We start from the raw sequence: 24559 nt of genomic DNA, 5'->3' as shown, positions 1-24559 counted from the left end.
GCACAACCTGAAGCACAGGAGGTTTCCTCTGAACATCCAGAAACACTCTTTTTTAACTCTAAGGGTAACTGAGCACTGGCATAGGTTGCCCAGAGAGGTTGTGAAATCTCTGTCCTTGGAGATGTTCCAAAGGCATCTGGATGTTGTCCAGGCAACGGGCTCTAGGTGGCCCTGCTTGAGCAGCGGGGGGTGGACCAGATGACCTCCAGAGGTCACTTCCACCCTCAAGCCTTCTGTGATCCTGTTCTTAAACTTCTATAATGAAAAAGAAAAAAAAGGCATGATGATTTTGAAATGTATCATCTCTGTGTTATGTCTTTAATATTAAGTTTGGAATTATGATGGTAAAGCTCACTGTTAATTCATTTATAACTACTGAGTTTCTAAGAAGGGTAATCCTTTTACTTGCCTAGTGTGTGCCAGCATTATCAACATAATCCACTCAAACACCTTGCAAGAACGCTGTTTACATTTACTTTACGTGGGGAGATTTCTGTGTTGCATGTTTGAATCTTATTTGACCATCAACAGTACTGAAATGAAGAAATTGCAATCAAAGTATACCTAAATATCTGTGGTACTTCATACATCAGGAAAAATAGAGAGGAGCCAGTCGTCTGATTTATAAATGCTGAGAACCTGGAGCAGAGCACTCAAAGATGATCTTTCTCATGGGAAATCCTCAGCCTTGGAGGCACTAAAAATGAAATCACTCAAATGCTTATTCAACTAATCATAAAGGATAGTACAGCTTTAGAATGAAAGATTGCCAGTTGGAAAAAAAAAGATGATGGAAAACATTTAAGGGCTGTGAAATGAGGTTTATATGATTTATATGATATGATGTAGCTTTGCACTGAAATCTGTTTGATAAGTGTCAGTGGAATACTGATAGTGATGTACCCACAGAGGTGAAAGCCTGGTCCAGGAGGATGATGTGAATCGCTGGAGAGGGAGGGTGCGTTGATGTCAGGGTAAGAGGAGCTGCTTTGGAACAGGTGTCCGTGTTGGTCAGCAGCAGACAGCAGTGCTCACGTCTCCGTGGTGTGACCTGCGATGGGAGATGCAGAGAGCTGACATGGTGTGGCCCTCAGGGATGGGCTCAGGAGAGGAGTTAAGGGTGGAGTAGCTGCTGAAAACCATGTGGAGAACGTGAGAGAGGAGAGGCTGTTACTGTTCAGAGGCAGCAACGTGGCCACAGGTCCTTTAAAGCAACTTGTGTGCATGTCGCTGAACATCTTATTCACTGTAGCTCTAGCGAAGTAACCTTCTTCTTAAAAAGTTGAGTGAAGGCTGCAGACTTCTAGCCGAATAATACTGTCTATAATGAGCTCACTACTTCGTATTTGAGCCGCTGCTGCTCCAGGAATTAGTGCTTGGAAATTTCAGTACACCTAGACAATAGAGGAGAACATTGTTGTAAGATTGTATAGAGGACTCTTTAGTTGCCTTTGTTTCTCAGCTTCTGGTAAAAACTAGTTGAATCGTTTCAGTTCCTAATAGGCTGTGTTCAGATACTAAGCTCTCTGTTTCTATAATGTCATGTATTGCTTGTTCGGCATCTTTTTAATTAGTGACATTTTATTTAGTCCAAATTAAATATGCCAGATGTAGCTGATTTAGTGGCTAACAATGATGAGTGAGGGGAGGGAGAGCTAACATTATATAGCCGTCTGTTCTCAGGGAAGTTGTGTGCTGCTTTTTTTTTTTTTCCTCATTTCTAGTTCTACAAGAGAAGTTGGAGTGGTAACCATGGCAGCAGGGAATTTGTCCCTGTAAGCTCAGCAAAGGGTTGGGTTGTGTGTGTGGGGGGGTTGTGTTTGTTTTTTTGTTTGTGGTGCCCCTACTAGGAGGAAGGGGTGTGCAAAATGGTCTGGAGCAAGCCCTGGAGAGGGAACTTGGAGTAGATAAGTCAGAGGCACTTGCCATGGAGTTAAAACTCGTGCAACGGTGCTGCCGCGGCGTGTGGGGATGGACGGGTGCAGCCGTGAAGCAGAGCAGTGAGAGATGTGAAAAATTTCTCGGTGACTTGGTCTCACTACACTAGGTGTCTCGGGGCAGGGTGGTTAGACACTGTATGCTAATTAATCTCGCATGATTGTGTTTGGGTTTTCTCCAGTATTTTTCTCACTTTTTTCCACTGAAAATGAGTAATTCTTAGCAGGTTGGGAGTGAGATTTGCACGGGGCTAGCTGCATTCAAGAGAGAATATCCAGCTTAGTCATGATGACATAACCCCAGATTTTGCATCAGCCCCAGAAACTTTTGATCTATCGGTCTTTAATTGAGGGAAAACCATTGTTTGATGTGTAAATTTACTGAAAACTAAACAGTGGAGCAGTTTCCCATTAAAGCAGTTGCTGAAAATGAGAACTATACACACGCTGAGCAGAGGATAACGTGAGCCCTCGTCTCCCACTGACATTAACTTCTCCTGGGTTGAGATCTGCAGGGGGTTAATTCTGGCCACACAATCAATGCTTACGCAGTTGCGCAGAAATACTCTCCCAAGGCGAGCAGCTCTGTTAAAAGCATTTATTGTGTGCGCGTGACAAACTGACCCATAAAACATCCTGAACGTTGCGGGCAGCAACAATTAGCTGATACTGGCTGCTTGAAATCGTCGGCTTCCAGAGCCGGCAGCTGGGGAGATGGGAAGTTGAGCAATATTGCTGAATACTGTACAGCGAGGGGGCAGCTGACAGCTGGGCATTAGGGATGCTTTGCCACGCTGCTCTAGTTAAGCCTGTCACCTACTTGTTATAAAGCACCCCTGTTTTATTGTCAGAGCAGTATGAACTCAGCCATATTGGGAAAACCTATTGTGGGTTACGGCTGATGCTATGAGAGCGCAGGAAATTTATATTTCCAAGGTGTTTGAACTTTTGGGATTTTCAGTACATGGAGGCTGTGAGTTTTACAGTGTATTTATACTTCAGGTTCCCATCATTAAATGGTGGTCATTCTTTGAGTGCCTGTAGGTTATAGCCAGTCTTCATTAGGAGTCTTTCTCCGTGTTTTGCCTTTTCTTCTATTACCTTTTTCACTGCCCTAAGTTGCTCTCATCTTCATATTTTCAGTGCTATACTATACTTGATTCTTCCCTGAATCAAGCTATGCATATTCAGTTCATAGAGTTTTTCTTAAAACGTTTCATTTTTTTTTCATTTCCAGCTTCCCCCTCTCTACTGGCAGCTTTGGTGTAGCCTGCCTAGTCTGGCATGTCAGTGATGGTTCATTGGGATGTGGAGGGGAATAAAGGGACTCTTGTAAAGACAGATAATTGATTATTTATTTATTTATTTATAAATCTAGTGCACCTCTGTATGTGTTGTGAAAACTTTTTATCCTGCTGTCATCAATTCTGGCAAGACTTGTCAGATTTAGGAGCTGGGGCTTCAGCTAAGAACTTGTTTTCATTATTTTTTTAAATTCATTTTAGTCTTCAAGACTGCAGAGAAAACCTTGGGAACTCTGCACTTTCAAGTACCAGGGAACAAACTCACAAGTCTTTAAATCCTTGACTTTTTCACTCCTTGTGATTACTTTTTTTGGGAGCAGGGAGGAAGAAACAGGAGTGGGAAGAGGGTATATGTTTGTCTTCCTCTGTATTGCATTCTAAGTTTTTGATTTCTGTCCAGCTCTGCATCTTACACTTGCTTAGGTTCCTTTGGTACCAGAATAGGTAAACTGGATTGCAGTTGTTAAAGACAAATTTCATAACTACTGGTTCTTAAAATAATGTGTTCGTTTTGTCATGTCTGGCCGTTCCAAATACAGCTTATTTTACATCGTCTCTGATTGTTGGGCTGTTGTTTTATTTCGCTTACTACCTCAAGCACAGTCAAACTCCCAGGGTCCCATTGTATCAGATAAGAGACAGTCACTGCCTGAAAGGTTTTCCTTAGAAATGCACATATTTTCAAATACTAATCCTCAGTTTCCAAAGATGTCTTTGAAAATGATCTCTGATCCCTTTCCTAATAAAACATGGCTGGACAGGTGCATGCAAGTGGAGGGCTGGAGCCAAGTCCAGCTATATATACAACCCTTAACGGTGTCCCTGTTTTCTGCTCCGCAATCTCTCTGTTCTTTTCCCCCTGGAAGAGCGTGCAAGGGAAGGGGAGTTTTGTGGACTATCCATGTAGAAGTTGTACTTGGACAATAGTAAATCAAAGTGAGGAGTCAATTGAACGTTGCCGGACCCCGTGCTGAAATGGCTCTCTGGCTCATAGCATGGTCTGGGCACTCGGATGGCAAGTGCCTCAGCTGCAGTTGTCACAGTGTCCTACTGAGGAAGAAGGAGCCATACAAGTCTTCGGGACCTGCACCATTTTTCTAAATCCCATGGGAAGCTGCTCCCTGGAGCCTTGTTGCGCTGTCTGCCAAGCTTCAAATTAATGTGGTTCTTGTGGTTGAAAGCCTGTGCAGCAAGGAAGATGTGGTAATAATTTCTTTTCTACAGTGTAATTTATAATGGCAAAACAATTTAAAATACTCAGTAACTAGTTTGGTTACTTAAGAATTTTAATCAAGAAATTGTTATGGTGTTCTTTGTATTACCCTTTCTATGGTTGTTAGTGACTTAAATTGTGTTTGCAAAAACTTTTCTATTAAACCTTTCTCTTGGAGCAAATTCAGATGATAAATAATGCATTCTGTAAGCACAGCTGAAGAAGATTGCAAACTGTCTAGGGATAAATTGCACAGTAAAATACATGAAAGATAAAGGTTAATGCCAGCAACATCACTTAATGTCTTTCATTACATAATCAAAGGAGTATAACAATGCCTGTAACTATCTTCTTTTTTTTTTCCATACATAAAGGATCTCAAAACTAGAAAGGATTTTTGCATGAAGAGCAATTGCTGTTGGGAGGAGCTGTGTGGTGAGAAGGGAGCTCATTCACAGACTTATAATAAAAACTAATGACAAATGCTGGGTGGGGGAGGAAGAAGATGTGAGCTTGTCTGTGCTGTGACCACAGGAAGACCCCGAACTCCCAGATTTGGGACTGCGTGAGCGAGCTCGCTGTTGTTGGGCTGCCTTCTTACTGGTGTGGACTGGTACTCTTGTCAAAGGCTCCTCAACCTGCTTCCCAAGCTTGCTTTCTTCCAGCATCCTGCAAATACCCAGAATCTTCAGCAAAATTCATAAAGGCCTACTGTTACTCTTGAAGGGATTGAAAATTAGCCTTTCTCCTTTCTTTTACCTAAAAATGAAAGGCAAATGAGGAATCGAGTGGGGAAGATGTGAAAATGTCAAACGGGTCAAATGATTTATCTGAACACATGAGCATTAAACCAAAGTGAGGAGGAGTGAAACAGTTTTGGAGATATTGTCACGAAATCAGTATATTATCACGAAATCAGTATATTGTCTGGTTTTAGGTATGTATCACCTAAAACTGCATTCTGCTATTTATTTGTAAAATATGGAAATTATAGGGTAGCAACTTACAGTTTCCAAACTTTCAGCCGCTAAGTATGTGAACACATGTTGGAATAAATCTTTTGCTCATGCAGGCAGTGGTTATGTCTTGAGAACGTGCTCTGTGTACAGTATTTTCTTAAAAGTACATTGCACAGTTAACACCTTTTTATGTAAACAGCTGATATTTTTGAAGAAGCTTTGATGCAGTTGCTATACAAGCCTAATTCTATACAGAGGGCATTAATACTTTAAGTTTTGAGAAGACAGAAACAGATGAGTATAGACTTCATCCAGTGTCTCCGTAACAAGTAACCATTTTCACATGTAGTTTTTAATTGGAGAAGGAAAAGTTTTGGCTTATTTTTACAATATTTGGGGTTTACATTTTATTAGTACCACAATCTTGCTCATTGTACATGTTCCTTTAAATGTGCTTTGTGTATATGCAACATCACACAATTCGCTTTTCTTTTTTTTTTTTTTTTTTAAAGCTCAAATGTCAACAATTGCAGTGTGTAATTATGCCAGTAGTGCAGAGAGACATGTTTGCTTGATTAGTCACCGCAGCCTGAATTCAGCCAATATAGCTTACGGCATCCAGCTGAAGTCCGGAGCCAGGAGCCTGGATTCCCTCTGCAGCCAGCAGAGAGACACAAATGCCTTTGTCATGTGCTTTAGATCTTAAGTTACCCCATCTCTCTCCCGTAGCTTCAGAAGGAATTTAACTCTCTAAAATTACCTGGAGTGAACGTGGGCCTGGGTGTTTGTACATGCCGAGTTCAGAAGCGCTGACCATCCAAATATAGATGCTGACATGAACCTGGCGCTAATCCTGCCCTGCCCTTCTCTGCCCACACCGCTGGGATTCCCAAAACCTGTCTCACTGGTACGACCCTCACAGAGTTGATGCTTTTAGTATTGCTGTTTGATGACCGCTGAACATACAATGATGCTGTGATTCCCCTTCACATCAAGTTATTCCTCTGACTCACGGAAATTGATTTAAAATTCAGTAGCCCAGCAAAAAGGGACAGAATCAGGGTTTTTGTAACATGGCCAACTTTTTTATTTTTTGAAAGATTGCTGTTCTGAATATGAAAGTCAAAGCCTGAGATCTTGATCTTAGAACAGTCGTTCTCCTTTGTTGTTCATAGGCTCTTAAATGTGTACCTAAATATAGTATACACCAGAGGAGAGAGTTAATGTTGCTATGAGAACCTTAACCTCAGCTTTTCCTAGGGTTTTATGTTTATATGTAGGAAAAAAAAAGCAATGAACAAATAACTCACGGTTTTCTTTTATAAGGAAGTACTGTCTGATGCCTTGTATATAAGTGATCCTATCTGCAATGTATTGCCGTTACTGCTGCTGTTTGTCTGAAAGGCTTTTTTCCTGCTCGAGCTGTGCAGCAGAGGAGGAAAAAAGAGCCATAGGGTTGACCTATATATTTATTTCATTGCAGCAGTTGAAATTCCTGTGTCTTACAAAGCTGCCTTAATGCTGCTGGGCAAGTAAGGGGGGACTGGCTGGTGCTCCGGCGTGTAGATGTGATAGACTGTGAGTTGCTTGCCTGTCAGGTGTGCACAGAGCATGCTTAGAGGCTTTTCTTTATCAAAGGCTTGCAACTTTGGGAAGCAAAACCTTCTTTTTTTGTTATGTCTTCAACTAGGCAAATAGCAGTTCAAGGGTAACCTGCATGCAGAGCTTGAGTCTTCAGCAGCTTTGAGCTGACTGATCGTAATTGAAAGCTTCCCCATTCCTCCAGTGACTGCGACTCTGCTCTTGTGAGCCCATGAGCTTAGAGTATAGAAAGCTTGGGGAAAAATGATCTCATCAAAACAGGGTTCTGGTGAAAACAGCAAGTACGTGGCCTGGTACATAGGTGTCTTCTGCAGTAAATTGTTCCTCCTGCTTGCACAAGGTACATGCATTTCAATTGAATTTTCTTTCTGTTTGCCTCACTGGTGGTTACAGTTCTCATGTCTGAACAATCTTGATGAGTGAAATCAGGAGATGAAAGTCAGAATTTGCTGGACTGATTTTTACTTTGTGCAGCTCTTAGTAGTTACTCTTCAGTGTATTTTAATGGCTTTCTATGTTGTCTCTGATCTTCATCTCTTACAAAGGGAAACTCTTGAAGAACTAGTGTACTGAAACCTTTTTTCTATTAGATTTCAGTCAGAGAGCCTTCTGATAACTGGTCTCTCTCCTTGTACTTCGTTTGGAGTCATAATGCAGGATAATGAAGGTTGGTTTGCACTGATATGAATTACACTGTGATTAGTTTCAGATTGTAGAATGCAAATGTGGATCTGTTTGTTGAAGATTTTCAGCATAACATCATTTAAAAGCATGAATTTTTATGATAATCGTAAATTGTAATAGGTTTTATTTTGCAGCAAAAGGGAAAAAATAGCACAAATAGAAAAGTGGAGAAGAAGTAACATGACCATGACATGACTGGGTTTTTTTCTATCCTCATTCCTAATAATAGTTGCGTTACTTGATGCACACAAAATACTGCAGAGAGGTTGAGGAACTGAGGTTGGAAGATGAAACAGCCATGAGGTAACTCAAGATACACGACCCATTATGTGAAACCACTGAAGTGATGAATATTAATGTTCTTTTAAATTTTTCATTTTCAAGTCTGTCTGTCTTTCAAAAAAGAAATTTAAAAAAAAAAAAAAAAAGCTTGGGGGAAGAGTTCTTCCCAGAACAATGGTGCAGTCTGTTATCTGCTCCTTTGCACTGTAAAGCACTGAATGTTCAGCCAATATAGTGCTCTGGTTGGCTTAGCATTCTTAACCTTAATTTTGAATAGAAGGTGCCTTGTGCTGCTGACGTAATTAGGGCCTTTTGTAAATCACTGTTGCAGGCAGTCTGCTGTTGCATTTCACTGCATTTCGTGGAGGGATGCAGAGCAGAAGCGTCAGACTAACTTTCTGAACCTCTCTTCAGTCCAAGTGTTTTCATTACTGGAGTATTTTATTCAGAACCGATTCTGCTTTATTTTCCTTTATAGATAATAATCCCCAAATCAATTTTGCAAGTGAAAGAGTGTTTCTGCTGGAAGATGTTTGAATAGGGAGCACTTAACATCTTGAAGTAGGAGAGGCTTCCTAAAAAAAAAAAAAAAAAAAAGAAGAAAAAAATATAGGAAATGTGAGAGGGTTGGATTATTTGACCAATTGACTTTAAATTTAAGTCCTCTGTGATACAGGAATATTATCTGCCTTTTTGTCATGGAAACTGTCTAAAGGTTTGAGCCAGAGCTTTGTCACCGAACTGGTTTCATATTTGTGGTTATACGTCATGCTCTGCAACTTCGTGTGGGGGCATAAAATCCCCTTACCTTCCGCATAAGCCTCTTAGGGACTGTGGCAGACTCGCCTCTGCAGAGGGACGGGGTTTTGTCCCACTTGTGTGTCTCCCCTGTCCTCTAGGGCCAGGTTCGGCTCAGGCCATTCTGTCCCCTCCTGATGCAGTCTTTTATATCTGTGATGTCAGCGTCGATACACGGCCTTGCGCTGTCCTTGATAGCGAACACAGCACTATTAATAGTCAGTGAAGTTAACTTGCTCATTTCGGCTTTCACGCCATCTGCCCGCTGCACGCCAGTCCCTGGGCTTTAAAGGTATCATGACAAACGCCACCGCTGACAGGCCCTGCGAAGGGCCGTACTCACGTTCACACCGTGCCCCCCACAGTCGCTGTGGTGTGGGAATGGCGGGGGGCCTGGCTCGTGTGACAAGGGGACGTGGTGTCACAGCCGGGTCGCACAGTGAACAGCAGCCGTTGTCCATCCTGTACCTGCTCTGCGATGCTGTTGTGCCTTCAGGGTGGCCGGCATGGGCTCAGGCTCTGGGCAAGGAGCGGAGAGGGTGGGATATGTACCCGTGACCCCTTCACACGGAGGGAGCAGAGCATCAATCAGCATAAAGGACAGCGCAGCTTTCAGGGAAAAGTGTGCTGTTTGTCCTGCAGCTCTCTCTTTTTCCACCTGCAAGGACTGGAGAAGCACCCTCAGCAGAATGGTTTTCCCTCTCTTCTGGGACTTGGCAGCGACAAGGATCAGGTGCAACCTGTCCTATATCTCTGCCTTGTTCCCAGCAAAACCGCAGGGAAGGAAAAGAGGGGGTTTTGTGCTCCAGGTGTTGCACAAGCGTCGATTCTGCTGGCGTATGCCTGGTGCGGGCTCCCCTGCTGAAGGCTGAGGCGGAGAGCACGGGGCTGTGCTTCTCGGTGACTAACGAATGAATGAATGATGTCACCAGGTTGGTTCCTGAGTCAGGAAATCCATCCGAAATACTTTAGTTTCAATACAGAAAGTGGAGTTAGTTACTTGCAACAGAGTAAGCCGAAAGTAGAAAGGATTTCCTTTCACCACCACCTCCTTTCCAATCTCTTGTGATTAAAAAAAAAAAGGAAAAAAAAAAAAAAAAAGGTGTATTAGTCCCTCCCCATTCCCTACTACACCAAAACCAAATAAAATAGCGATTTTCTATGTTGTTGAACACTGGCTTTTCAGCGTGCGTGCAGGTCCGGAGCGGGAACTCGAGCGCTGCGCTGCGCTGTCGCGAACCGGTGCGATTTCACACGGCGGCTGCCGGGGGTCGGAGCGGGCTGGTAGCGCTGCCGCCGCCCGGGCGCTCAGCTCGGGGTATAATGCGCCGTTTTACTGTAAAATGGGTGCTAACTGCAGAAAACAGACTTGCCCGCGGGACAAAAAAGCACCCCCCCTCCCAACAAATTTCTGTGTACACGAGGGTGGTTAGGCGGTGGCAGGAGTGGGAGTGCAGCTGTAACATGGTGCAGCATGCATGCCTTCCCCAGAGCTACAGCAACCGGGATTCCCCACTCCCCTCCCCTCCTCTCCTCCAGAGCCTACTTCTGAAAGAGCTGGCTCATCCCTGCTGTCAGATGAAGCCGTTTCCTGAACGCGCGGGTTGGAGTCACTTGGGCTCGACGAGGCTTTAACTCCTCCCTCACTGGGCTTGAATTTGTACGTAGCCGGGGGAGCGGGGTGTGTGTGTTGTGGCGGGGGGGAGGCGGCCGGCGGGCTCTGGGCGTGCGGCGCTGCCTCTTGCCGCCGCCCCCTCCTCGCCCCCCCCGGGCCCGCGGCACCCAGCCCCGGGGGCAGCGCGTCCCGGGAGCCGGCGGCGGGGCCGGCCCAGCCCGGCGGGGAGCGGCGGGAGGAGAAGTTCAAGTGCTGAAGTTGCAGGCAGATGACATCAGCCGCGGCCGGGCCGCGCTCGGCGCCGGGGCTTCGGCTCCCCCCGCCCCCCCCCCCTTTGAACTTCGGGGGTCTCAAACACCCGTGGGTGGTCATAAAAACAAATTTCCTTTGTAATTCTTCTTCGGGGGGGGGGGGGGGAGGGGTGTTGGGGAGGGGGGGCGGGAATAATTTGGAAGTCTGATAGTGTGTGGGAAATGATTACATCAGTCGGAGGGAGGGCTAGGATTGGTCTACCCGGTGTGGTTTGATTCACTACCGCAAAGATTGCGTGTAACCCTTTGAGTGGAGCTCTGGCAGAGTTGTTTCCCTCCCCAGAAACAGTCCCCATAGCAGGGGCTACGTGACAGGTACGGTACCGCCGTCCGCCGGCACCCCGGGTGCGCAGCCATAGGCTACCAAGGGCCGGCGGAGGCAGAGAACAAACTCTCTCCCAAGAGGCAATCTCTATTTAAAATGCCATCTTGTTCTTCCGACTGCTGCCTTTTACATGCCGTTGAGGTAAGATTTTCCATATCAAATTACCCTCCGGGTTTTTGTTAGATTCACTTTCTCTTGCTAGGATGCGGAGCGTTTCAAATGCAGGATCTATTTAAATCTCTCACCTGCACATTCGCCCGGAGAAATAATTTTGCGGCAAGTGTCTCTCGTTTGAGCAGAACAATACAAAGAAGAAAGCATCTGTATAATTCAGGAGGTGGGGAGAAGGTTCCTGACTTGTTCTCTCATCTCCATTAATATTTAGGATGTGCAGCATATGCACATTCAGTTTCAAACTACTTCCAAGCTAGGATCAAAAGAGAAGTTGGGGCAGGGAGGGAAATGTGTGGACTATGCTAGCTATAAGTAATCCGCCGGCAAACTGCAAGTGGGACTTCCCAGGGCGAAACAATCAAAAGTTAGTGGGGAACAAGAGAGCCATTTTTAATCTTCGGGGTCTTGGCCTGCTCCCCTGTGAATGCTCAGAGACCCCTGATGGGATCGCAAAGAAAATTGTGTGTGTTTGACTGGATGTAATTTCTCTCGCCCACTGTTGCCGAAGTACTCTCTCGATGTTGTTTCACGTTTGCTTACCTTACACAGCCTTATACGGAACCTGCTCTCTCACCTTTTCTGTGTATGTGGTCATATTAACCCTACTGAACCTTTGTTTAGTGCAAGGAGGTGTTGGGGAGGGGGGAGGGGAAATAGGGCAAGAGGGCATCAAGAGAAAGTGTTATAAAGTGAATCACCCATGTTGTATGTCCTGGCTGCCAAGGTGCTTGGAACCGTCACGCCAAGAGGATGCTTTTCTACGGTAGCTGTGTGGTTTGCCTATGTTCAGAGCTGTTGATCTGTAAGTGTACCCTTTATGTTGCAGGATGTAAAAGTCTTTAGTGAAGATGGAACAAGCAAAGTGGTCGAGATTCTAGCAGACATGACAGCCAGGGACCTCTGTCAGCTGCTCGTTTACAAAAGTCATTGTGTGGATGATAACAGCTGGACTCTAGTGGAGCATCACCCTCACCTAGGATTAGGTAGGGAACGGTCAAAGGGGTGGCATGGTTACCTGGGAACATAAAATATGTATAATTCGTGTTAATGTGCTTCCAGCAAGAACGTTTTCTTTCCACTGCTTTTATTTGTACAATTAGCTGAAGTCATGTACATGCATTTTGTATATTACAATCTGATGTTAAGCGTTTAAGCCATTTTAGGTCCTTCTCTTATTTCCCATCCTCTGTTTTTTTATTACGAAACAAAAGAAAGAAAAAATAATTGTCTAATCTTCACGCTACTGCTCTGTTGCTACCTTGCTGTGTCTGATGCTATTGCAAATAAACAGCTTAGGCAAATTAAGCTTGATCCTTAGAGTACCGGTCCTATGAAACAGCTCAGCTCATCACCAGCTGGGAGACCTGGGTGAACAGACTCAGCTTTGCATACCTACAGTAATGCTTATGAAAGCTAGACATGCTGAGGGTGGGGGAGGGGGTTGGCTAAACTTGACTCCAGGCAGGGAAAAAATGGTGGCACCACCCTCAAATCCATGGGCAATTTCTGGACCAGCAGTGGCATCTGCTCTCCAGGCAGCAGCTCCTCCACCTGATTGAAATTAAGGTGTCATGGTTACAGTTTCAAGAAGGCAGCAAGGGGAAGAACTGTGGAGAATTAAATAATGCTGTGAGTTGGTTTAATTACGGTACCTGAAAGAATCTAATGTCATTCAGTCTTGCTTTTCCTGTTATTTTGTGGCACTGATTAGTTGCTGGGTTCTGCTGTGCAGCTTGCAACTGCATATCGCTCAGATGAGCTATCTCTAATTCTGCGTACCATACAATAACGCTTTAGAAAGTGTAGCATTTGGAGTATCAGTTGATATACCTCATGGGGAATTTTTTCTAGAAAATAGAGGAAGACAAACCGTAAGCTGTGACCACCGACACTGGAATTGTGAATGCTATCTGTAGCTGACAGAGGGTTTTTCTGTGTAAAAATGTAATTCAGAACCCTCACAAATGAAAAAAGGAAACTGTTTGCTGGAGAAGTAATGCCCTAAACTGATACTGTTAAACACAGATAAATTCACTGCTCTACAGAATAGCGCTCAAAAAAATAATCATAGGGTATCCTGATTATTTAATGCTTTTATTGGGTATGTCTCCTAGTATAGAAATATGTGGAAAAAATTAACATGAAACACCATTTGTATATGTCTGCGATACACTTTTCAGTTCTGAGGACACAGGATGAGGTGAAGAATTAAGGTATAAATTACAGAATCTTTATCTCCATAGCTTTATATGCCACAGGCGCGCTTCTAACAACCTTCGCAAATTTTCACTTTTATCAATGCTCATTAAACTACCAGGCTCTCTTTTTCTATATTCTCTTTCCCATCATTACTGATTACCAAGGTATTGTGTAAACAGAAGCCTTCTCCTTTGTAACCAACATCCTTCTCCTGCCAGATTCATTCAATGATGCCACAATTCAGTGTTTGTGACATCACAATAGCTTCCATGGTGACTAATTGTGCTGTCAAACTCTGGTGTGTGACATCTCTGAATGAATCGGGCAGGAGGCTGATTAGGAAATCAAAAGCTTCTGTTTACACACAAATAACTTGGTAATTAACAATGATGGGAAAAGAGCAAGATACTTATCGGGCTGCATTTATATACATGGGGACCTGCCCGCCTTGGACCTGTTTCACACTGAAGCACAAAGCGGGGCCCCGGCTGTCCCAGAGAAACGGGGTGTCCAGGTTGGGGCTTCACCGGCCTCACCAAACTTTGTTCCCCAGGGACTGCTCCAGGGCTGTCCTCTGTGGGCCACGCAGTACATCTGTGTGAAAAGCAATGCAGCCTCTGAGAGTGTAAAGCGAACAAAGAAAAAAGTCTTAAAGCGACAAAAAAAAAGATGTCAGGCTACAAATGTTGCATATTTGAAACGGTGTGGACAGAAAAGGAAATAAAAGAGCTCATTTAACGAGAGACAACAGCATCCAATTTCTTGTATTTGGGAACCAAAGTATACACTGTAAAATATTCAGTAAACTTCAAATACCAACTTTCATGCGTCCACCCAGTTTTGGTTGCAGTTTGAATTTTTTGTTTTACGGCTGCCTATTCTAGCTTCTCAGTAGCTCAAATGCTCCGCTGTATTTCAGAGGCTGTCAGATCAAGGTAGTAATCTGTCTGCACCTTAGGTGAAGTTATTATCAGGTGTTTGATGTTCCATAGTTTTCCCTCTAGAAATAAGATTGCTATTATTAAGTATGAAACAATGGGTGAATAGATACTTAGCAGTGTGGAGAGAAATACAGTTTAAGAGCAGTGAGGATTGTGTGTTTCCAGAAGACATTGTTTCTTACTCAAGACATCCTTGCTGACTTAATGCTGTAGGTGGTAATCTTGAAGCCCACCAAAAGAGGCGAGTTCATACATTAAGTTCACTGCCATTTATTTTATCCCTGATCTTCCCTAATATTACTTTTCAAAAGAGCTCAGTTTGCAGAACCGGTTAAACTTTTTACTATTGGGCAGACTGAGGGCAAGCAAATTTTTGAAGCCAGCTGCATATTTATGATTGTAGTGATCTTCCAGGTCCCAGTTTTTAAGGAACCTTCACCTTACTGCTTACTTTGCACACATAGCCAAGTGTATTCCAAATAACATGTGTGCTTGCAAATTACTTCAAATAGCTGTTGGACTGCACAAAATATTCGTGTTCTCACTGGAGGCAATACTGTGACAGTTTACCATCAGACTTACTTAGATTTGACATGTGGAAATGGTTTTTACTGCACTGTACCACTGGTATCTAAAACACTTTCTGGTCAAGATTTAAGCAGTCTGTGAAACATGAATTGGTTCCATTATTTCATTTGCAAATAGAAATACACCTAACCTGTTCATAAAATGTGGTATTCTCCCTATGTGCTACTCCATGCCTAACTATCGTCAATTTAGGATGAGGACTCAGATATCTATATTGGACATGAACAGAAATAATAATGATGATGAAGACAGACTGTCATGATAGTATGTGTCTGGGCAGTGAAAGAATCCTTACCTACAGACCTCATTTTTCCAGGTCCAGAACTGACTGTGCATCTTATTTAATACAGTTGAAGCAGGAAAAAAAAGTAGTAGGGCTCTGAAATATACGTAGGGTTAGAAGGAATAATTTCTGCATGGTTTTGTACATAGATTTTTCTTGTTTACATGTGCATTGAATTTGATTTGCCTTAACCTGGATGAATTAAAAGTGGAACAGTTGGACACAGTGCTCGATAAAATACAGAAACAGGGCCGGCTGTTTCACACTTCGGTCTGCCTGTCATTTGTAGTGATTCTCTAATGGGGAATTTTGGGCCATGCATGCGAGTTTTTCACATTGGAATCCAGCACCTTTTTCCATCTTGTATTACTTCTACAGTTCTGTGGAAGTTTAGATAATAATACACAGCGATTTTGGGTAAAAGAAAAAGTCTGTCCTGTTCTTCTAGGAAGTATGTAGAGGAGATCGAGTTGAGCCTATCAGATAAACTAAAAGGAGACATTTCTGATCACTTCAGCTGCAGTGCCACCTGAAGACAGACTGACCTACTGAACAGACCGAGATCTGTGCATCTGGTTTTGTAGCAGGAAGCTCAGAGCAAGGCTGAGGTGGAGTTGCTGGTGCGTCAAGCGGCAGTTCATCCCATTTATACCAACCGAGTGCAAATTACCAATGACTTCCCAAGTGTACAACTTCTATGAAGCAGCAGCAAATTGGCTAGGACTGGCTTCCTTTTTACATGCACGTGCTGTGAAATGCTGCCTGTTTTCTTCAAGGTGGCTTTCACCATCAAAATAGAAATGCAAACCACAGAATCTCAAAAGGGTCTTGATTCAGTAAAGAACTACAACTAGGTCAGTTGCCTAAAGCATCTAAGAAACAGTCACTGGGTATATTACACAAACTAGCGATCAAAATACAAAACAAATTGACAAACGTTCATCTGTACTGTATTTCCTCAGGATAGAATGAATAGGTTTGTCCCTGCCCTTAGCTGAGCAATCTTCAGTGCGCGAGGAGAGCGAAGACCACAGCTTTGTGTGATGGCAGAAGCAGGACATGTGGTCTTTCAGGGTTCATACTGTGATGAAGATTCATACCAATTTGATTAAATGTTTTTTGGGGGAATCATAATGTAAAAAACCCAAACCAAAACAACAAAAAAACCACAAACAAAAAACAAACCCCAGAAAGGCCCTCTATCCTCATAGGCACACTGTCCTCATCACGGTGTGGAGGAGATTTAACTTAACTGATTGCCCATGACAGCAATACCTGAAATTTCACCTGTGAAGCCCCTTGATAATGTGGAGGTTTAGGTGATGAATGCTCAGGTGGTGCAAAACGTCCTTAATTGACTGCTACCAAGAGCAGGATTGTTGCATACATTGTTTGGAGAACTACTCCTTGAAAGTGGTGTTACAGCTAATGCACTAAGCATTTATTTGAGACCAGCTCAGTATGGAAAATCTTCAATGTCAACCCCTTGAAACACAACTGTAGCAAGGCTGGACACTGCAAATACATGATAAGTGAAGTCATCAATGAGTTGGTCATGACTGACAATCTAAATGCAGGTGAAAAAGACAATGGGATCATTCAGAGATAGGTTAAATTTTCAATCAAAGAACTTATATTAATCTGCTAAGTTGAATAACTGGACTGACATTCAAGAGCTTGCTACTTTTTGAGATACCAGTGACTGCTTGCTTTCTATCCTGAGAACACCCCAAGAGAATTTGGGTGGCAGCCTGACGTTTCTCACCATGGGAATGCGAGGATGCAGGAACACCAAGTGGGGAGGGGACTCTCCGAACTTCTTCAGCCAGCAAGTCACATGCATTTTGGATAGAGCTTTGCATAAGTTATTTTTTGTTTGATCTCTTTTTTTATTTCCTATTATATAAGGGATGAAAGTACTGACTATTAAGACTTCTGAAAAATATCTAAATATTTTCTTGGAAACTTCTGAAGATTCGCCAAGATAATGAGTTCATTAAGTAGTGCGCACTTAGCTCAGTTGCCTTCTTTGGAGTTACTGCTTTCAGTGAATTGGATTTGTTAAGCTATCTGTTCATGCTTTGATGTGCCATTCTTTTGACCAGAGAAGTGGTGGTTATGGGGAGTTACCTTGTAACCAAATCTAGAGCAGAAAATTGCCCTGTCATGTGTACAAAACATTTGTTTCTGTCAGTATTCCTGTAAAGTAGATCCTGTGACCTCTTTCATAATAAACCCTATTGTGTAGCATCTACAATAAAGGCCTGAAGTTCACCTTGAAATCAACTGGTTTTATAGAGTGTGATCAAACAGGACACTATTTCTGTGATAGTTCAAGACCTAGTAGTGGCCTTTCCACAACTTTTTTCCCCTTAAATCTGTTCACCTTGCCAGTTCTACAGCATATAACCAGCACCAAAAGAAGACATCCGTGTATATTATTTAAGCTAATGCACAAAAATCCCTTATGTTCTTCCATTTCTCAAAAGTCTGTGCTTATGAAGTCCTGATGTAGGAAATTTTCGAAGAAACACTGCTGTGTAGCATTAAACTTTGTAATACTCACACCCTAGTTCCTTTAGATGCCTCATGGTAGTATGGTTTGAAAGCTACAATATGTTTTGTTGACTTCTTAAAAGGTAATGGAATTACACTGGGTTGTTTTACTCCTGTTCTTTGGAAGTTGGTCTCTCTGCTTCTGCTGGTTGGCTGTGTGTTAACATCATGTTCTTTTTTTCACAGAGAGGTGTTTGGAAGATCATGAGCTCATAGTTCAAGTCGAGTCCACAATGGGAAGTGAAAGTAAATTTTTGTTCAGGAAGAATTACGCAAAATATGAGTTTTTCAAAAATCCCATGGTGAGTCTCATTGCTTAGTTGTTTACACCACACAGAGAGGGATGGATTGCAATAACATTGCTGGGCACTGTTATGTCTTAAACATCTATTATGGAGAAAAAAAAAAAAAAGGCAATCAACAAACTGAATTCTTTCTGAAGAAATTTTAACCAATGTTTAAATTCCTTGTACTCTTCTCCAAGCCTAAAAGTCTCAACTGTTTTCAAGTTACCAAATATACTTGTTTCAAAATGGCTATTGTTATGTTGGAGAGTGACCAAGACAGGGAAAATTTTGTTAGTTTAAGAAAAACAATCAGAAGGGCAGTTTACTCATTATCTTCAAAGTTACCTGATTTGAAGTAAATTGATCACGTGGCAGGCTGTATCCAAACCTTTTAATTTCTGGCAGTAATAATTTTTAAAAAAAACCCCTCTGGGTAACCCCTAAAACACTTACTACATACAAGGAATTTTCAGTTTATGGTTATATATGTTGGACATTGTCTCACTTGTGGATGTGCTTTACTAGTGTACTCTGCCTTCTCTACTGCTCACAGTAACTCACCTTCTCTGTCCTCATATATATCTGTGCTTGAAAGGTATTATATATCATAGCTATACTTATTCCTGGACTTGTAAGTTCCTTTGAATGTTGTAATTTAAAACTGTTTGCAGTCTAACTGCTTATTTGGGGATGATTTTTCACCTTTTATCTAAACAATTAAGTTGGAACAGGCCATTGATGTAAACCGATGTCAGCTGGTGTGACCCATCTAGATAGCTAAAGAAGGATAATCCAGAGGTGGCTTAGGTGAGAACAGATTTTGGGTCAGTCGGGCATTTGTGGTGCCAGAAGAAAAAAGATACATGAGGTCACATGAAAACTCATTGCTAAAGTTACTGCGGATGATAAATTAATTCCTTTCCTCATAGGCGCTAATGCACAGTTGCTGCATCCTCGCACATGTGCTTGCACGTACATTTGTCATCTGCTCGTGCTTGTTTCAGAGGCTGTGCCTTGACTTACTCTGTGAAACATTTCTGTACATGGAGTGTTTGTAATTTTTCACTTCTGTTGATCTTCCCATCTGATAACGTATGAGCATCTGAGTGTTGTACAGAAATTTTGGTATCATAGGAGCTAGCACATTGGTTTCATGTGGTATACTTTAATTAATAACAGAGCATGGGAGTAAAACCCAGAATGCTTGGCATTCAGTCCCAGGCTCCTGTAATCAGAGAATAAATCATTCTTCTGGTGTAAGAATGCGAAGGCTCCCTATCCGTTGCATTAGCTGTTGCCATATGGCACTGTTTCTACTCAAGAGAGGCTGGTAAATGTTAGCTTTCATAATTCACTGTGCAACTTACCTGGCAGAAGGGTGATTCCTCTTCAGCCCTTCTCTTTATGCTTTGAAGACTGAAAATTATATTGCCTGAAGAGTGGTGAATGGTCTAAACTGGAAATGTTTTTGTTGTGATTCATCCTGTTGATCAGTTGTTGTTTTATTTCAGGCATTTATTTCTGGATGTCTTTGTGCTTCAAATAAAATGTTTAAGAACTTGCCACGTGTAGTAAATTCAGTGTACCGAATGACATAGGCATTTTTAAACATGGCAAATGAAAAGAGGGAACTAGGGGGAAAAAATTGGAAGTGAAGTCACCGATCTAGCAGTCAGAAAACCGTCTGACTTTTGTCATGCAAAGATTCAGCATGAATGAGATAATGTACCGGATGCCTGAAATCAAAAAGCTCTGTAGAGGCACCTGTTTGTGTGTTAAACAATATTTACTTCTGTGTTTGCGGGATGGGGGAAAGGAGGTAGATGTCTGCTTTGCAGTTATTCAAATCCAGCACGTGAAACAGGGCATGTGACACAGAGCCTAATTATTACGTGTGCTCGTTCAGTTTTCATTATTTCATTTCATGGAATGTATACTGGCCTATCCTTACAAGAAAAAACACTGGGCTTTGTTATCTTGCCCTGAAATATGAACATATAGGGGTAGATTTTGCAAAGGGCTTTTCTCCTGACAGACTGAAGGGTTTCAAGCCCTGAGCATAACCGGGTTGTTGAACAACCAAATGGAAGCATCAACAGTCACATATGAGCTCTTTGTCATAATTCAGGTCTGCAAATGGCAATTCGCATGGAGCCTTCTGAGGGACTGAGCAGGTTTTAGTGTCAAGCAGATACAGCACTGACGAACTGTATTTTGGATAGAAAGAGTTGTTATCAAAGGTGAAGGTGTACATTCTGTAGAACCTGCAGCATCCCCATCTGAGACTTCTTTTAATGCATTTGCATCCAGCTTGCCCTTGTGAGGGTAGAGAAAACTTGTTATTTCTGCTCCTCTGCATCTTCCACATGGAAAGTGGAGTCGCAGAGGGTTTGCTGAACAGCCTTTCTGGACGAGGAGGGAAGCCCAGAAGTTTGGTGGCAGAATATGCAATAATCCAGGAGTCACTGAGTACCCTATCTGCAGGTCCATTCATCTTGTCCTTTCTTAGAAAGTAGAGGCTCTTAGAGATCCCCAAAAGCCCTCAGTAGAAGAGGAAACAATGGGAAAATGCACTTACGAAATACTGCATATCAGATATTTCAAAAATCCACCTTCTGTCTGCATGGGCGTTTGGTGAGCAGAAGGGAAGAATTGCACTTGAAAAGTCCTAGCATGATTTTCTGTGTCAGGGGATCTCCAAACTGGTTTAAGGGTGATAGTTTCAAAACATTGATGACTGGAAGAAAATTCCACTTGTTCTGTGTGAAAGTGTTCAAATATGATGTGATTTCCAATTGTCTTCTCTTTTTGTGTCTAGAATTTCTTTCCAGAGCAAATGGTTGCGTGGTGCCAGCAAACAAATGGCAGTATCCCACAGTCACAACTTTTGCAGGTACTGTAAGTTACCTGTACGGACAAAGAAAGTTTTGGAGCTGGAGGGGAGAGGTTGAGAGGAAAAAAGGGAGAATTCAAAGGTCTGCAAATAGCTGGTCAGAGAAGGACCGGCGTCGTGAGTTAGCATATGGTACTAATGTTGAAAATATCCGACCAAGATTTTACCCAGTGACACTGAGGTGTAAGTTATAAGCACAACGTATTCATAGCTATGTTCACACATATTTGTTCCGCTAATATTCAACTTACTCTGTGGGTACCTGGTTTGGCGACCTCGTGTTGTTCCTAAAACGGTCTCAGCAGATGTATTTCTAGAAAAACAAATATACCTTGTGAAAAGTGAAACAGAAGTGCTCTTCTATACTCCGCATCATAGCACAAATAGATGAAGAATGTGTACATACAAATAACTGATTTTAGCTTGGTTTCTGTCATTTTGCATGTTTACAAATATGCACTGACTCTCTGTTTAAATTCAAGTTTCCACTGACTTTTGAACCAATGTGCTCATTTTGTCCCATAACTACTTAAATCCATTAAATACTGGCTCCACACTCACTGAGAAGAATTTAAAACGTTAGCATATATTGCCCACTGGGAAACCAAATAAGAATCAGACCAATATCTGGCATTAAAAATAAAAGTCACGTGCAACGAGGCTGCAGTCAGGAACCAAAACTGGCGCGAACAGGCCTTGCCGCAGGCTGGTAGGAACAGAGGCGTTCACACCTTGGGCCCTTTTTGTCAGCGAAAGTGGAGAATTGAGTTTACTTTTTAACATGAGCAGTGGGACTCCGTAAAAAGAGCAACATGTTCTTGAAGACGGAAAAGTTTCGAAGGTAGGGTAACTCAAGCAGTAAGGAAAGGAAAACCTTATGGCCTTGTGAGGTACAAGAGTTTGCTTCTGGGAAGGCTCAGTCAGGTACCACGCAGGAGAAACACAGGTCACAGGAGTTAACAGTGCGAGAAGGTAGGGGAAGGAGGATGGGTACGTTCTCTTTGGTTTATTGTTTAACCATAAAAAACAGTCTTCCTTAAAGCATTTGTATTAAATACCCCTTCCTTTCAAAAAACACACAACCATTTTTCATCATTTCAAAGACAGCTGTAATTTGTTGAAGGTAAACTTCCTGCAGTCTAGTGGCCATTTAACATGTTGCATCTGAGGCCACCTCAAACATTGAGCAAGTGCGCTGTTTTTAATTACATGTTAAATAGGGAAGAATATTAAATATCATCTCATATATGGCATAAAGAGCTAGTATTTTTAGTCTTTAACAATAGCATTAAAACCAGTGAGATCTGTTTTCGCTAGTGTCAGGCTGGCTCAGATATGCAAAAAGCTTGCATCTTAGTTTACTTTTGGTTTATCTAGCTGGACAGAGAGAATATGTTCCTCTTTTGGTCTTTGTCACAGTTGAGAAGTGGATTCATAGTACAAATAGTGGGAAGATTGACTAAAGATTGACTAAAGATTGACTATTCTTCTCCATTCTGTTGGAAGAGATGGGGAGGAGGACTGGAAAAAAAAATAAGGTTTTAATGCGACTAAGAATTCTGACACAGGGCACTCATTTTTGATTTTGTTTCCTGTGAGCATTATCCACGAAATAACACCAAAACACAACTTTCAAGAACTGCAGAGGCATGTAGGCCAACCAGGTTTATGCATTTTTCTTCTTAATACTGAGTTTATTAGTTTGGCATTTAGCTTACTGAGAAAGCCCTCTATCATGTAAAAATCTGGCCCATTTTAATATGGCAGCCATCCATCAATTCACTAACCATAGTTAATACTTCCTTCCTTTGATGAATCGCAAATCAAATTATTCCATATGTGGTCCCTCTAATAATGTCAAGAACTTAAATACTTCTGAATCTTGAAGTCTGGTGTAATTACTGACACTTATTTGTCTGCTCTGTGTTTCATTTTGAGTTAAATATTCTGTTGTCTGTCCTACCTCTTGTCTTGGGACAGGTGCATGTGCTATGTAAGAGTTTAACGTGGGAAATCCCAAAATAGGTTGTTCCCGTTCTAAAATCTGGGGATAAAGTTGAAGATTTTGGCCAGTGTTTCCAAGTTAGACTAGTTGTCTGAATTGTTGTGACAGTGTATGATTTTAAGAATTAATAAGCTTACTTTATGTCCCTTCAGGCCAAGTGCAGGAGGAACAAGGATACAGAGAAATGGTTAGCCTTTTGGAGGTTTAAGTATTGACACAGAGAACAGGAAAATGTCAGTGGCAGGAGGAGTTAGCTTAGGTAGATGTAACAGGAGGAACAGGAATATCCATTTCAGTCGTAAATCTCTTAAAATTTCTAGGTCAGTTTAAGCATAATATGAAACTGTGCCCCAGGTCAGCTAAGTGATTTGCCATTTGCTTCTCTGTTCTGCAAATACAGTGACAATTTTGTGATCCATCCATAAGACACAATTCTCATTCACATTTTCTTCTCCAACAGAACTTTTTAAACTCCAGTAGCTGCCCAGAAATTCAAGGTTTCTTGCATGTGAAAGAACTGGGTAGGAAATCGTGGAAGAAATTGTATGTGTGTTTGAGAAGATCAGGACTTTATTGTTCTACAAAAGGAACTTCAAAGGTAAGATTAAAAAAGAAGTTGCACAGTACCGGTATGTAAAAGCATTTTCTGCTTTTACAGTGGGTATTTTTTGCTGGTGATTAAATATCTGCACGCAGCATTCCCTTTTTTTGTCTCATAGGAAAGGATAAGCAAGCCATGATCAAATGACAGTCAAGCCCTGGGCTTTCAATGCATGAAAATAGCTATATAGCATTGTTATATAATAAAACCAAACTAGCTGGGCAACACAATTGTGGCTACTGAAGTTGTGCTAACAAGGTTAGCGCATGGCTCATGAATTTAGTTTAAATGATACCGTAAACAATATTTTATATTCTCTAACTTTCAGATTTCTCAGGAGCAATGTAATAGGCTATGCTATTTTTAATGTGATGTGTTTGAATAAGTATTTTGTCAGCTTCTTCTCTAAAGCACCTTCTGCTAGGAGGCTGATATTGAAAAGGTGACATGCCCTGTGGGCTCCAGGCTGCCTGAGAGAGGAGCACAGTGTTCAGACACTGCCCTCTGTTGGAGGCTGGTCTTGAGAGACTGCGAAGCTTGCAGCAAGATCTTCCAAAATCATACACTCACCTATGATAAAACACGTTATTTCCCCAGGAGCCAAGACATTTGCAACTGTTGGCTGACCTAGAAGACAGCAATATCTTCTCGTTGATAGCAGGCAAGAAGTTGTACAATGCACCTGCAGAGTATGGATTTTGTATAAAGGTAATTCTTCTCATGAAGTTCTTCCGAAGTTCAAGACAGGGTTGGTAGCTCAGAGTCCTCCCAGCCCGCAGCCAAATGGGGTTTGTATGTAAAACTCTGCAAGCATTTCTGTCATGAGGACTTGATCTTTAACATCTTCCATTTGGCAGGCACGTCCTGTGAATCTTGCCATCATTTTAGGTGACGCTTTTAACACTTTATCTGGTGCTCCTTTGGCTTGGGAAATTTCTGTGCAAGAGCAGCTCAGTGCTGAAGTGTGGTGTGCCTGTGAGGTGGCCTTGGTTCACCTCACAG

General features: G+C 42.2%; 1 protein-coding gene and 2 long non-coding RNA genes across 6 annotated transcripts in view; 2 read left to right on the top strand and 1 right to left on the bottom strand.

The window, feature by feature from the left end:
• The window catches only part of GRB10 (growth factor receptor bound protein 10), a 145531-nt gene that overhangs the window by 107807 nt on the left and 13165 nt on the right, over positions 1-24559 (top strand). For 3 of the 4 annotated variants that reach the window (XM_065629874.1, XM_065629873.1, XM_065629875.1), the window contains 5 exons: positions 12031-12187; positions 17958-18073; positions 20877-20951; positions 23417-23554; positions 24155-24265. In XM_065629874.1, coding sequence (XP_065485946.1) covers positions 12031-12187; positions 17958-18073; positions 20877-20951; positions 23417-23554; positions 24155-24265 — 597 coding nt within the window. The remainder of the gene's footprint in view (positions 1-12030; positions 12188-17957; positions 18074-20876; positions 20952-23416; positions 23555-24154; positions 24266-24559) is intronic. The other variant, XM_065629876.1, reaches the window with a different exon arrangement.
• LOC135986101 (uncharacterized) lies at positions 4063-5525 on the top strand. Its single transcript, XR_010605845.1, has 2 exons — positions 4063-4444; positions 4829-5525. It is a non-coding gene; the product is annotated as an uncharacterized LOC135986101 (long non-coding RNA).
• LOC135986102 (uncharacterized) lies at positions 6470-10560 on the bottom strand. The gene is made up of 3 exons (XR_010605846.1): positions 10326-10560; positions 8790-9841; positions 6470-8556 (listed from the first exon to the last, which is right to left on the bottom strand). It is a non-coding gene; the product is annotated as an uncharacterized LOC135986102 (long non-coding RNA).

The sequence above is a fragment of the Caloenas nicobarica genome, chromosome 2 (genome assembly GCF_036013445.1).
Source record: "Caloenas nicobarica isolate bCalNic1 chromosome 2, bCalNic1.hap1, whole genome shotgun sequence".
NCBI lineage: Eukaryota > Metazoa > Chordata > Aves > Columbiformes > Columbidae > Caloenas > Caloenas nicobarica.
The sequence above is the reverse complement of the archived record's forward strand: the minus strand, read 5'-3'. Positions and strand labels throughout refer to the sequence as shown.